The following is a 14,902-nucleotide window of genomic DNA, read 5'->3' as shown; positions in this document are numbered from 1 at the left end:
TCTAGCTGGTAGCCCGCCCTCTTAGCTGGTGCTGGTAGATCTCACCACTGGCCTGCCGTGCCACCAGATTGCTGGGTCAGTATCAAGGGGCCTCAGTTGCTTGGGTGTGGCCTAGAGCTTCCTGCTGACTTGCTCCGACCCCCTCCATGCTGCGCTGTACTCTGCTCCCTTTTTGCCCGAGTGAGACCGACCTTTCCCGAAGTTTTCTAAATTATCTCAGGTTGGAAGATTGTGTCTCTGTCTTTTTGTAGGTTCTGTAGTTCAGAATTCGTTTAGAGGCTTGGACCACTTAGCTACCCAAGAATTTTGAATAATGAGCATCAATGATATTCAATGTATCTGCAATAACCCTAATATAATATGAAAATATCTGTGATTTCTGTTGCTAACAAAATCATAAGTAATACTAATTATACTATGGTCTGTGGCCTACATTCATGCTAGATGACAAAGTGAGTACTGGACCTGGACATAGGAAGATCCAAGTTGAATTTTGAGTGTGTGTGTGTGTGTGTGTGTGTGTGTGTGAGTGAGTCAATTGGGGTTAAGTGATTTGCCCAGGGTCACACACTTAGTAAGTATCAAGTATCTGAGGCCGGATTTGAGCTTGGGTCCTCCTGACTTCAGGGCCAGTGCTCTATCCACTGAGCCACCTAGCTGACTCCCAAGTTCAAATTTGATCTTATACACTTACTAGTTGTATGACCTCATAGGGTTATTATAAAGATAAAATGAAATAATATATATAAAGCAATCTGCAAACTTATATAAATGCCAATTAATAATTATTATTATTGGGGCAGCTAGGTGGTGCAGTGGACAGAGCACTGGCCCTGGATTCAGGAGTACCCAAGCTCAAATCCGGCCTCAGACACTTGATACTTACTAGCTGTGTGACCCTGGGAAACTCACGTAACCCCAATTGCCTCACTAAAAAAAAAAATAAATAAATAAGAATTATTACCAGAAATGCTAAATTTCAGTTACAGATTACTGAAAATAAAGATCTTTTTTTCCCTTCTCCAATCCAACTTCATAGACCCATGAAATGTCTCCACAGACCTAGGTTGTCGAGGGAGAGCTGTGAAGGACAGAAGGTGACTACATACAAATCAGAGAGAGCTGTCCAATCTTTTCATTTTTACAGACAAAACTTAGGTCCAGGAAGGCTATTGCTCAGGGTCATAGAGGTCGTTACTAGCCAAGCTAAGACTAGAACAGAGGTCTCCTGACTCTTATTCCTAGACTTAATCTCTTTTGTCACTTTTTTGTGGGAAATGGGTGGTAGAGTTGACTGTTGTACTCTTTTCAGTCAAAAGACAGTCAACTCTAATAGCCAAGTAGTGAAAGAGGTTAATCCTGCTGGCTGAAATGAGGCTTTTAAATTCTCTGTGCACCTCATACTATCCTGGGTCACTATGGACATCCCCAAATCAACAATGTCTACCACATCGCACCAATTCCTACCAGCTTCCAAGAATCCCTGTTCTTATTCCTTGCCTGATAGGAGCTATCTCTCCCCAGGGCAAAGATTTGAAAATTCCTCTATGAAGCAAGCTTCTGGGTTCTGTATTTAAGAACCCCAAAGAGAGAACAAGAGGAAAATTTTTAGATGAACAGGGTAATATTGTTAGGGAATGGAGTCCTAGCAGAAAGCATGTACTTGAAGTGACTAGACTTTAAAGCCATCTCATTTTCTTTTTCTTATTGTCAACACCACAGCTAAGTGTCATGGGGAAGATTGGATTACCAGAGAAAACAATCTGCCAAACCCTTCTGACTTTTGTTCTCACAAAAGACAAGTAACACTATCCAAATGCATTAATAATCATCAAAGAGGAAATCCAGTAAGGGGAGGGGGGGGGCAGAGATGGAGGTAGGGCGCTTGGCCAGGTGGCCCAACTTGAGCTGTACACTGTTCAGAAAGGATTCCCATGCTCTGGTCCTTTTAGAACAAAAGAGAGGAAGCAGGAACCTATGGAGTTGAAGGAACCCATAGTAAAATCCCAAATGTCAAGGAAATTCCCTAAACACAGCCACGTGACACCCTGAGCACCCACCAGTCCACCAGCTGAGGGACAAGGAAAGGAAGAAGGAACAAGGTGGTGAACTCAAAATGAACAGAGGAAATCATTCTTCAATCTTCCTCATGAGAAATAATGTCCAGTTCTCAAATTAGGGCATTCTCCTCCAGGGGGAAAAAGGACAGTGGTAGGAGATGGGGGGAAGGTCCTAAGCTTTGAACTGTTGACAATACCAAGGAAACCCTTCTTAGAAAGATTTCTTGAAACCAGAGGATTTGGATCATTTCTTAAGGTTCTTCTCAACTCAAAAATCTATGATTTCGGGGGGCAGCTAGGTAGCACAGTAGATAAAGCACCAGCCCTGGATTCAGGAGGACCTGAGTTCAAATCTGGCCTCAGACACTTGACACTTACTAGCTGTGTGACCCTGGGCAAGTCACTTAACCCTCATTGCTCTGCAAAAAAAAAAAAAAAAAGAAGAAGAAGAAGAAGTAGTCATGTGAAAAATCTATGATTTCAAGGGAGGCAGTTGGATTCTTGATGGTATTTGGCTTAAAGTGAAATTAAACCATAAGACGTAAAATATGATGATTTGTGCCTGCCATCATGGCGGATATTTCCAACATTAGTGTTAACTCCTTTGACTTAAAGCATTCCATGCCCCCCTCAAGTTCACCTCCAGAGCCTCGGCAGCAATATCCACTTCTCAACCATAGGTGTTATTCCAAGATGAAACCACAGATGCAGAAAAGGTTGGTGGTGGCGATGGAAGGGTTTAGATCCAAGACTATCCTGGTCTCTTCTATGTAAGGAGTCTGAAGACACAGGTGGTAGAAACACCACCTAGAGCATCCAACCTTAGGTTTGTCTAGTGTCTGTCTGTGTGCCAATGCTGTTGTTTCATGTGGACACAAAAGAGAAAGTGTGAGGGCAAGAAAGGGTTAAGAGGATGGGCACTAAGGAAAAGGGATAACAAAGAGGAACACAAAGCAGGCACTCAGATATTTCTGAATAAATGGATGAAGGACCCTCTTCAGGAAACCGACAGAGTTTTCTTCAGATTGAATGTCTGGCTTGATTTCCACGTTAGAACATAAAACCCAATGTACCTTACTCCAGACCATTTCACAGAAGGGTAGAATGAGGTACAGAGAAAGGAAGTGATAAGCTGAAGGTCACATACAGACAGTGCCTTTGGAACCTTAAATTTAAAATGCAGAGTTATAGTTTCTTCTGAATGGGTTAAGAGAAGGGATAGAATTTTAGAGCTGTACTCTGCTCTTGCCAGACATCATCCGGAGGATTGGATGTAGTCCTGGGCATCACAGTTTAAGGACAATAAGCCAGAGGATGTCTAGAGGCAGACAAGGAAGATGGTGAAGGGTCTTGAGTCTGTGATATATTAAGGATCCGCTGAAGAAACTCGGCATGTAGGGCAGCTAGGTGGTGCGGTGGATTCAGGAGGACCTGAGTTCAAATCCAGCCTCAGACACTTGATACTTACTAGCCATGTGACCCTGAGCAAGTCACTTAACCCTCATTGTACCCGCAAAAAAAACAAACAAAAACTCAGCATGTTTAGCAGGGAGAAAAGACTGGTAGGGGGTTAGGGGGAGGAGAGGGACATGATAGCTGCATTTGTACAGTATTTGGAGAACTTTCAGAGATTACATTCTTTCTGCTTGGCCCCAGAGGGCAGAACCAGGAGCAAAGGGTGGAAATTGCAAAGGGGCTGATTGAGGCTGAATGTCAGGAGAGAGTCTTAACGAGTCAAGCTGTCCAGATGTGGATCCAGATGTGCCGGGGGGGGGGGGGGGCCTCCTTCCTTGGAGGTGAGATGACCAATTTTAGGGTAAAAGTGGGGATTCCTTTTGTGTACTTGGACTAAATGACTACTAAGATGCCATCTAAGCCACAAATTCTGCAATTCTGTGCCCTTGGACGTCATGTAGCCCAGCTCCATCATCTGAGGACAAATTATTCCCTCCTGTTTAAAAATAGATTTTAGAAGATTCCTGAGATTCACAACACTTATTCCCCTTGATGTTCTCTCTAAAACTCAGGGCCTTTCCTGGCCAGAGGAATATAAAATAAAATTTTCATTAAAGTAGGCCCAACAAATAAACACACTTCAAGAAGTAAACCATGCTCAGAACACAGACTGTCTCATGGAGTCCTACTTGGTGTGACCCAACTACCAGCATCCAAAGGGAAGCAAGCTCAGCTCCTCACAATGTCCCAGGAGGGGCAGCTAGGTGGCACAGTGCAAAGAGTACTGGCCTTGGATTCAGGAGGACCTGAGTTCAAATCTAGCCTCAGACACTTGATGCTAATTAGCTGTGTGACCCTGGGCAAGTCACTTAACCCTCATTGCCCTGCCCCCCAAAACAAAACAAAACAACACAATGTCCCAGGAGAAAAGCGAAAAGAGACTAAGGGAAAACAGCAAAGGAGCCTGATAAAGGGAGAGGGCAGTGAGCTCGTGAATCAGCAACTCAGAGCAGGCCCGTGGGCCTCTGACCCCCTACACTGCCCTCTTGCACTGCTGCTGCACTTGCTGAATAAAGTGCTGTTGGGGAACCCCTGCCCATACTCCGTCTCCCACTTACAGCTAGAACCAGGGGCTGCAGAGGGGAGAGGGAAGCCCCACCAGAGACCCTATTTGCTAATCAGAAGGAGCTAAGCTGCCTGCCACAGGGATGAGGATAAACGAAACTAGGGTTTAAATATTAAACACTGATCATTCATCTAATGTCCATCAGTAAATTCAGACATCTCACGGAAGGAGTCCTCAAAATGTGAATGTGCCTGGCCTTGTCCACTTCCCCTTTCCACGAGCCCCAAGATCTCCTCCCCACCTCTTTCCCTGAAGTTACACTCAAGTCCCTGAGATACCACAGGGTAAAGAAAAGTGAGCTTGGAGGACCAAATACACTGAAGATAGGGATGAGGCAACCGAGTCTCTGTATCTATAAAGTGGGGATAATTATACCAGCTTTTTCTTTAGCAACACAATTTATTCATTCATTTATTTGTCTATCTATCTATCTATTTATTTTTGGGTGAGGCAGTTGGGGTTAAGTGACTTGCCCAGGGTCATACAGCTAGTAAGTGTTAAGTGTCTGAGGCTGGATTTGAACTCAGGTCCTCCTGAATCCAGGGCTGGTGCTCTATTGACTGTGCCACCTAGCTGCCCCTATACCAGCTTTTTCTATTGCTTTTACTCATGCAGCCGTTATGAGATTCAAATATGACAACAGGGGTAAAAGCATGCTAAAACCATAAACCTAAAGGCCGAAAAAGGGACACTGTGGTTTCAGATTTTTGCCATTTATGAGGTGTATGACCATAGATACGTCACTTCTTCTCTGGGTCTGCATTTCCCCATCTGTAAAATGACTAAGATCCTAAGGCTTGCCTCAGGTAATCTTCTATGTCACAAAGTACTTGAACTACAAAGTGCATTGACTTTTGGCCTGAGAGGGGGGCTCTGTCCCCTCCTTATCCTCCTGGCTTTCCCCAAACCTCAGCTAGCATCAAACATTCTTAGAAAGCCTTTCCTGATCCCCAACAACGCCACCTTCTCTCTGTTGGCTATCCCCAATTTCTCCTGCGTGTAGCTTGTTGGTACAGAGTTGCCTGCATATCGGATCATCTTACCCCCTTAGACTGTGAGCTCCTCAAGAGTAGGCACTCTCTTTTACCTTTCTTTGTGTCCCTGGGCTTATTAACACAGCCACAGAAGGGAAACTTAATAAACACTCACTGACTGACCTGAGACTTAGGACAAGTCACTTAACTTTTCTGGGCTCCACTTTCTTCATGTGTAAAAGGAAGGAGTCTCACTATATCTCTAAGATCCCTTTACACTTCTAAAAAGATGGACTATGGACTCTGCCCATGTGAGTTGGTCCTCACAACCCTGGTAAACTGGTTAATGTATGTATCATCCATTTTACACATAGGGAGACAGAGGCTCAGGAGTGGAGTGACTTGGCTAATAAATCACGGGTGGAACCTGAGGCTGAATCTGGGGGTTTTTATTCCAATTCCAGTTCCCTCCAACTTTATTGTACTGTCTTTCTAAAATTAATAATAGCTAACATTTATATTGCTCTTATTATGGGCCAAGTACTGTGCTAAGTACTAAATAATTATCATTTTATTTTTATCCTCCCAACACCCCTGGGAGGTAAATACTGTTATCATCCCCCCATTTTACAGAAGAGGAAACTAAGGCAAACAGGTTAATTGACTTGCCCAGGGTTGCAAAGCTGTTAAGTGTCTGGGGCCGCATCTGAACTCGGGTCTTCCTGATTCCAGACCCGGCACTCTAGCCACTGTGCAACCTAGCTGCAAAGTAAAAGGCTGACTTGTTGTTTGAGGGAAATGATGTCTCCCCGCTCTTAGAAGGAAAGTGGTAGATGATGGATGTTGAATGTTACATACCCTCTATTGGTTGAGGTTGTTATATTGGTTCATTTTGCTTACCTTTTTTGTTTTGTTTTTATGAAGGAGAACACTAAGAGAGGAATTATCAGGAAGTGATTATGTCATGAAAATAAAATGCATTAATAAAAATATAATAAAATAAAATGAGGATGTTGAATTAAATGATTTCTAAGTCCCTTCAAGCTCTGACTTTAAAATAATTAGCTCTTTAACTATCACAGTCCAAGATCAGCCTTTGGGAGGTCAGAGGGCAAGAACATGTGGCTGGGGGGAGGGGGTTTGGGGGGCTGTGGAGCCAGCACCATATACCTCTCTCTCCTCTCATCTCAGAGGACTAGGTTTAACATAAAACAGAGTGGTACATTCCACCATTAACAGGGTTTTGTTTTTCAATTTCAAAGCTACGAGTTAGATAGATTGTATTATACATAAGAGAGCCCCTAAAGAAACTAGGTCTTGGATTCTACAGTGGAGACCAGAAGTAACCCAATATGTGACCCTCATCATTTCTCTATCCGAGTCTCTCGTTTTCTCAGTAAAAAAATGCCTCTACCTCCTTGGCCTTCTCATCACCTCCCCTATGAAGCTTTTTCAGACTAACCCCAAGCTGACAATTAGCTCGTTCACTCTTTTAGCTCACAGAACTTATTATGAATACAGTTCAGTACAGCTGCTCAATATATATCAAGGAACAGGGGCAGCTAGGTGGCCCAGTGGATAGAGCACCGCCCCTGGAGTCAGGAGGACCTGAGCTCAAATCCGGCCTCAGACACTTGACACTTACTAGCTGTGTGACCTTGGGCAAGTCACTTAACCCCAATTGCCTCACACACACACCCCAAATATACACACACACACACACACATCAAGGAACTACAAATTAATAAACACAGTGAGATTCTCCCTCTGCCAATGCAGACCACGGCCCCTCTGCAAGCTGGTACATTACCCTAAGAGTGTCTTCACCCCAAAAATCAATCCATTTCCCCTGTGGCCAGCTTGGTGTTTGTCTATGACTGGGCTGTTCCTGAAACCAAAGACAGGTAGTCTCTCCCTGGAATCATCTGAGAAGCCTGGCTGGCTTGGTGGAAACTCTCAGAACCCATACTCTGAGGGTATGGCTTTTGAGAGGCCTGGGCCACCTCCATGCTCTAAGGAGGCATCAGAGGAATGCTTCAGGGCCTGGTCCCCCTAAGATGTTGCTGCTCAGGTTTGGTAGGTTCTTATGTATGCTTTAAGCATGTTGGCCCTACTTCCTCCCTTAGACCAAAAATACTATGTATTCATCACAAGGCTCTGCATATATCAATGTTCCTGCCCAAAGAGGACCCTAAGTTAGTTTTTGCTAAGACTTGGGATTAAGACTTTGAAAGCCTCTTTTGACAGACATCCCTCACACAGTTCCTAGTGTTGTCCCTGTCCCTCCCCTGAAATTACCTTGTATTCACTATGTAGACATTTCATATTTACTTATCTGTGTTGTTTCTCCTCAGTAGAATGTAAGTTATCTGAGTAAAATGTCTGTGTTTGTTCTTATTTCTTTGCCTCCAGGATCTTGTGGAAGCACCTGGTACATCACATTCACTGAGCTGGAAATCTTTCTGCACTCACCTCTAACCCACCACAGGCTCAGGAAGCCAACCCTAACTAAGGTCAGCAGGGTTCTGGAAATGTGTGCGGGAGAAGACTTGGTTGCCCACCTGCCCCCTTTAGGCATCCTCAAGCTAGTTTGCAAGAGGGATACTATATGTGTAAACAAAGTCCCTGGGGGCAGCTAGATGGTGTAGTGGATAGAGCACCGGCCCTGGAGTCAAGAGTACCTGAGTTCAGATCCAGCCTCAGACACTTAACACTTACTGGCTGTGTGACCCTGGGCAAGTCACTTAACCCCAATCGCCTCAAAACAAACAAACAAACAAAGTCCCAGCTCTCCAAGAACTAACAATCTATAACTGAAGAGACAAGGCATACAAATCCACCCACATGTCTCTGTGGTTTTGGGTCACACTCTTCTGCTTAGGATATGACAGAATGTTAGACCTGGAAGGGCCCTTCCAGCCTTGGAGAATTGGACCAACCTTGTCATTGTACAGATGAGACAACGGAGCTCCAGGGAATTTGAATAACTTTTCCCATGTCATACAAGATGTATGTGACAGAGATGAGTTTAGAAACCCCATCTCCTGACTCCAATAGCCCTGTGCTCTTTCCATAAAAACTACAGTGTCTTGTGGATATCCCCACCTTGTCCTTTCTGATCAGGTCAGGCCAATTTCAAAACCTACGTTTAGTTCTAACTCCTTCATAAAGGTCTGAGCTGTCCCAACATAGAGTCATCTCTCCCCTTACTGTCCCTAAATCACTGATCTATCTATCCCTTGAGGGGATGAATCATGCCTCCTGCTTCTTTATATACCTAGGGCTTTGGGCCTTCCTTACACAGAGTAGGAATCCAATAAATGCTTAATGATGAAAATGGAATACAAGTCAACTTCATTAAACTTTTCTTTATCTGTAACATGGAGCTGTTATCTTTCTTACAAGGGGATCCTTATGAGGTTAAAAAGTAAGGGAGATGTAATGACCTTGGTAACAACCTTTAAAAACTGTGTTGAATATATATATATATATAAAAGAATTAATTATTTGAGGTTTTTATGCCTCGCCATGCACTGGCCTGGGGCTCCGCAAACCGCATGGTGCTTTTATCTACTGGTTGTAGCCGTTGCCATGGCGCTGGCACCTCTCATCATCACCATTCACAGCCGACGCCTACATGGGCCTGGCAAAATTATAATGATTGGAAGCCTAGTGAGGGCAGTCATGTGACTGTCAGAGCAGCCAGCCAATTGGTTGGGGGCTGTGTGGGGTTTCTGGGAATGGGGAGAAGTCACCATTCTAGCTGGAAGGCGACAAGAACTCTGCTCTGTATTTTCAGCTGATTTCTGGGCAGTGGTATTTTTCAGGTTGTATAATTTCCCTTTTCCCATTTTATTTCCTTTCCCTTGATCCTACTGATCCTGTTTGTGTGGTTTTTTTTAAAGTTCATTCTTGTTAAAATAAATCCTGTTCTGTTTTGAGGGAGGCTGCCGGTCTCCTTCCTTGCCCCAACATTGTGGTGAGCCACTTAGCTAACACTCCCCAATTAAAAATTGGTCCCCACTATATATATATATATGGTAGTTAATAAATACATCCATTGTATATTTGAGGCAGCATGGCTTAGTGGAGAGAAGCAAGATAGAGAGGGAAGAGAGGGAGAAGGGGAGGCAGAGGGAAAAGGAAAGGGGAGGAAGAGAGAATTGGAGAGGAGGTTGGGGACAAAGAGGGAGAGGGTGCAGGAGAGAGGCAAAGGGGGAGGATGACTGAAGATCATCATGAGAGGCAGTTTGGTATAATAGATACAGGGTCAACCTTGGGGTCAAGAAGAGCAGGATTTGGGGGGAAGCCAAGTGGTGCAGTGGATAGAGCACCAGCCCTGGATTCAGGAGGACCTGAGTTCAAATCCAGCCTCAGACACTTGACACTTACTAGCTGTGTGACCCTGGGCAAGTCACTTAGCCCTCACTGCCCCACCAAAAGAAGAAGAAGAAGAAGAAGAAGAGCAGGATTCAAGCCCTTTGGCCCCTTTGGCATACACTAGCTTGGCAGCCACCAGAGGCCAAGTCCCTTAACCTGTCAGCCCCCCCCAAGGAACTCTCTCAAGACGAAGTTTCTGGGTTTGTTTGGCTTTTTTAGGTAGATACTGCTGATTATTTTAAGGAAAGCTCCACCTATTCCTATGCTCTCTAGTGGATTTTTTTTTTGGGGGGGGGGCGCAATTTGGGTTAAGTGTCTGAGGCTGGATTTGAACTCAGGTCCTCCAGAATCCAGGGCCAGTGCTTTATCTACTGTGCCACCTAGCTGCCCCCAAGATGAAGTTTCAAAGTCAATGCCAATCTGGACAAATCATCACCTTCACCACTCTCATCATCATTAGTCTTCCTGGGCAGTTACCAGCCTTGAGGGAAAGAAGTGCCTGGTAAGCCCAGAAGTCCTCTGCCCTTCCCCCACTCACAGCTCATAAGCTGCTCCATAGTCAGTAAGTGGAGAGAACTTTGGGTTATATTCACACAAGGAAGACTTTCAACTTTGGACTTCGGTGACTGGCCAGACTCCTCACCCTTAACAGTTAATGCCCAACTGTACCTGGTCCTACATGGTTGATAGAGTCTGAACATTTGTATCCATGAAAGGGATTCCCTAAGGGCATCTGGGCACAGCGGGCTAGGGCAGAGCTTTCCTTTCAGAAGCCCTCTCCAGAACTCAGACAACACTTACCCACTGATGATCTCTTTGTTCTCAGCCCGGATGAAGTGTTCCTTCTCAGGCGTCAGAATGCACAAAGAGAACTTTTGGCCGGTCCGGCCCTCTCCATCTACCACATCTGTGCACTGGTTCATGTTGATGGTGCCCTGAGGAAGGGTTGTAGGCTACAAGAAGCAGAAAAAGGGAAAGGATTATTCATAGGAAGGAGCAGAAGTTACATGGTAAAGTGCCAAATACTAGTACATTGTCAAGGTAGCTTATTTTTCTTTTGAAATAAAATTTTACTGTTAACTTTTGTTTCAGTATCATCTTCATGCCTCAGTGTAACCATCTCTTCTCCCCACTTCCCAGAGAGTAATGTTGTTTTTTTGTTTTGGGGGTTTTTTTCGCAGGGCAACGAGGGTTAAGTGACTTGTCCAAGGTCACACAGCTAGTAAGTGTCCAGTGTCTGAGGCCGGGTCTGAACTCAGGTACTCCTGAATCCAGGGCCAGTGCTCTATCCACTGTGCCACCTAGCTGCCCCCGAGAATAATGTTTTAATGAAAAAGAACAGAAAGTTCAGAAGAGATGACTGACATCAAAAAAGTCTGACACTGTATATAGTGTTTCACACCCACAGTCACGCACCTCCACAAAGAAAAGGGGAAGGTGCCCTCTCATCTCTTCTTTGGAGCCAAGCTTAATTTTCATAATTTCAATTTTTTTTTTAAAGTTATATTGTTGTTGTCATTGTGTGGTATCGTTTTCCTGGTTCTAACTACTTTAAATTTGCATCAGTTCATATAAGTTTCCCCATGCTTCCCTGTATTTATCATGGTCATCATTTCTCCTAGCACAATAATATTCCATTACATTAATGTTCCACAAACTGTTTAGCCATTCCATGACTGATGAGCATTTGCTTTGTTTTTTTTTTTTTGTAAGCATTTATTTTGGAGTTTTGGGTTTTTTTTTTTGGGGGGGGGGCAATTGGGGTTAAGTGATTTGCCCAGGATCACACAGCTAGGTCAAGTATCTGAGGCTGGATTTGAACTCAGGTTTCCCTGACTCCAGAGCCAGTACTCTATCCACTACACCACCTAGCTGCCCCTATTTGCTTTGTTTCTAGTCTTTTTTCTACTATAAAAAGTGCTGCTATAAATTTTTTGTTATCCATGGGGCCTTTTTAAAAAATCATTAACATCAAGTTATTTTCAACCATCCTTATTTCACTACATCTATGTTAATCACATCTCACTCAAGAGCTGCAATAGTTTCATAACTTCTTGGTTTATATTATGAGAGGAAAGCACTGAATTTGGGCAGCTTAAATATACTAAGTCCTCCATGACTCTCTTTATTACATTTTTTCTATTCCCAGGTGGCAAGAAATAGAAATCACCTTGCTTCACCTGAAGGAGTATCAGAACCTGGCTCTTTTCCCCTCTGTTTCCTAGCTGGAAGACAATGCACCAGGGGAGACAGGAAGGGTAGAGACCAATTAGGCAGAACACGGAAAACTAGAATTAGGCAGGCAAAGCTCCAGACTCAGAAGAGCCAACTAGTCCAAGAAAGCAGGAAAACAATGCTCTGGAGGACATGGTTTTTAAATAGCAGAGTTATTTTTAGAGGCAAAGTAGGGGCCAGGGAGACAGAAAGGAGAGACCACAGCCTTGACCACAGGTCACAGGACCAAAATGGACCCTAAGCTTCTATTAGAAACATTCAGGGACCATACAGGAAACTGTCTCCCAGGGGCTCCAAGAGATATTCCACAGAGCCTTCCAAGCAGGGTTTGGCAAAGGGACACAATGGCCCATTATGATTACTTTTTGACGTACGCCCCCCCCACAAATATCTTCCCAACAGTGAAAGCTATAAAACATCAGAATGGGTGATCATTGGAGGGGATGAAATTTCATTCTCTGTAATACTTTTATTACTATTATTATTAGTGGTATCAATGACATCAACAACAATAATCATGAACAACTTTTAAGAACTTGATGTTAGTTCTCAAAGATTCTAGTTTAGCACCTTCAACTCAAGTAACTCTAGGAAGGTTGATTAGAGGAAATCTGCCCACAAGTTAAAGGATAAAACCTTTTTTAAAAAAAGACATATTTTTATATTTTTTGTAAATTTTTTTGCAGAGCAATGAGGGTTAAGTGACTTTCCCAGGGTCACACAGCTAGATAAGTGTCAAGTGTCTGAGGACGGATTTGAACTCAGGTCCTTCTGAATCCAAGGCCAGTGCTATATCCACTGCGCCACCTAGCTGCCCGCGAGGATAAAACCTTTTGAGGATCATCACAGTTGCTGGAATTCTGTGGTTTCTCAGCCTCCCTTTTTCCTTCCTGGATTTGGATCTTAAAGGTCTAATATCTGAGTCTCTTTCTACTTTTCTTGTCTTTTACACCTTTCTATCCCACTATGTACTCTTTGATCCAATGATTCTGGTCCTCCTTACAGTTCTTCCCAAAGACATTCTATCAACTGACTCCACGAAATGTCACTGGCTGTCCTCGTGCCTGGAATGCTCTCCCACCCTGGCCTCCTGGCTTCCTGCGTGTCTCAGCTAAAAATCCCATCTTCTACAACAAGTCTTCCCAGTCCTCTGTAATGCTAGTGCTTTCTCTTTGTGATCGGCTCCAACTGATCCTGTATGTATCTTGCAATATTTTCTCCCCTTTATATTGAATTTCTTGAGGGTGGGCAGGTTTTTGCCCTTTTGGGGCAATATCTCCAAGGGCTTAGCACAGTACCTGGCACATAGTAGGCACTGAAATGCTTACTGACTTGTTTTGATTGTGATCTGACATTTCCTGGATCTTTAACTTTAGGCAGATCTCTTAGACTTTCTAAGCCTCAGTATCTTCATCTATAAAATAGAAATTATAATATTTGCACTACCTTTGAATAGTGAGGCAGTACAGCACAGTGGAGATATGACTGGCTCTGGAGTTAGCAAACATGGGTTAAAAATCTGACCAACTGAGAACTTGGACAAGTTACAAACTCCATAATGTTGGTCTATGCCCAAAGGGCAATAAAACTGTGCCTAGCCTTTGATTCAGTCATACCACTACTAGGTCTCCATCCCAAAGACATCCAAAAAAAGGGGAAAAGGAACTATTAGTACAAAAACATTTATAGCAGCTTTTTTAGTGGTGGCTAAGAATTGGAAATTAAAGGGATAACACGTTGTGGTATAAGACAGTAATGGGATATTGTTGTGCTATAAGAAGTGATAAAGCAGGATGATTCAGAAAAACCTGGGGCAGCTAGGTGGTACAGTGGATAGAGCACCAGCCCTGGATTCAGGAGGACCTGAGTTAAAATCCGGCCTCAGACACTTAACACTTACTAGCTGTGTGACCCTGGGCAAGTCACTTAACCCCAATTGCCTCACCAAAAAAAAAAAAAAAAAGTCTGGAAAGACTTACATGAACTGATACAAAGTGAAATGAACAGAACCAGGAGAACGTTATATAATGATGAACACTATCCACCTCCAGAGAAAGAACTGATATTGTTTGACTACACATTGAAGCATGATATTTTTTCACTTTCTTTCTTTCATTCGAGTCTTCTTATACAAAATGACTAATAATGGAGATGTTTTGCATGACTGCACATGTATAACCTGTTTCTGACTGCTTACCATCTCAGAGAGGAGGGAGGGAAGGGAGAGGGATAGAATTTGGAACTCAAAACATTTTTTTTAATGTTAAAAATGGTTTTAACATGTAGCTGGGGAAAATTATATATGTATATATGTGTATGTATATGATAAAAGTAGTGAGGCAGAAAAAAAGCAAAAAAAAAAATCTACTTATACAATTTCCCTTTAAAAAAATATCATGGGGCAGCTAGGTGGTGCAGTGGATAGAGCGCCGGCCCTGGATTCAGGAGGACCTGAGTTCAAATCCAGTCTCAGACCCTGGACAATTACTAGCTGTGTGACCCTGGGCAAGTCACTTAACCCCAATTGCCTCACCACCACCACCACCACCACCAAATCATGTTTAAAAAAAGTATCATGTTGGTGAATCTGTGACCTGGTCCAATTATTCTGAAAAGCAGTTTGGAATTGTGTCCCCAAAATCACTAAATTGTACTTATCCAATGACCCAGTG

General features: G+C 43.5%; 1 protein-coding gene across 9 annotated transcripts in view; it reads right to left on the bottom strand.

Moving 5' to 3' along the window:
- The window catches only part of LOC122732845 (myosin phosphatase Rho interacting protein), a 252,893-nt gene that overhangs the window by 91,053 nt on the left and 146,938 nt on the right, over window positions 1–14,902 (bottom strand). For all 9 annotated transcript variants that reach the window (XM_043973249.1, XM_043973281.1, XM_043973272.1 and 6 more), the window contains exon 4: window positions 10,797–10,948. In XM_043973249.1, the coding sequence (XP_043829184.1) occupies window positions 10,797–10,948 (152 nt within the window). The remainder of the gene's footprint in view (window positions 1–10,796; window positions 10,949–14,902) is intronic.

Source organism: Dromiciops gliroides, chromosome 1 (genome assembly GCF_019393635.1).
Source record: "Dromiciops gliroides isolate mDroGli1 chromosome 1, mDroGli1.pri, whole genome shotgun sequence".
NCBI lineage: Eukaryota > Metazoa > Chordata > Mammalia > Microbiotheria > Microbiotheriidae > Dromiciops > Dromiciops gliroides.
The sequence above is the reverse complement of the archived record's forward strand: the minus strand, read 5'-3'. Positions and strand labels throughout refer to the sequence as shown.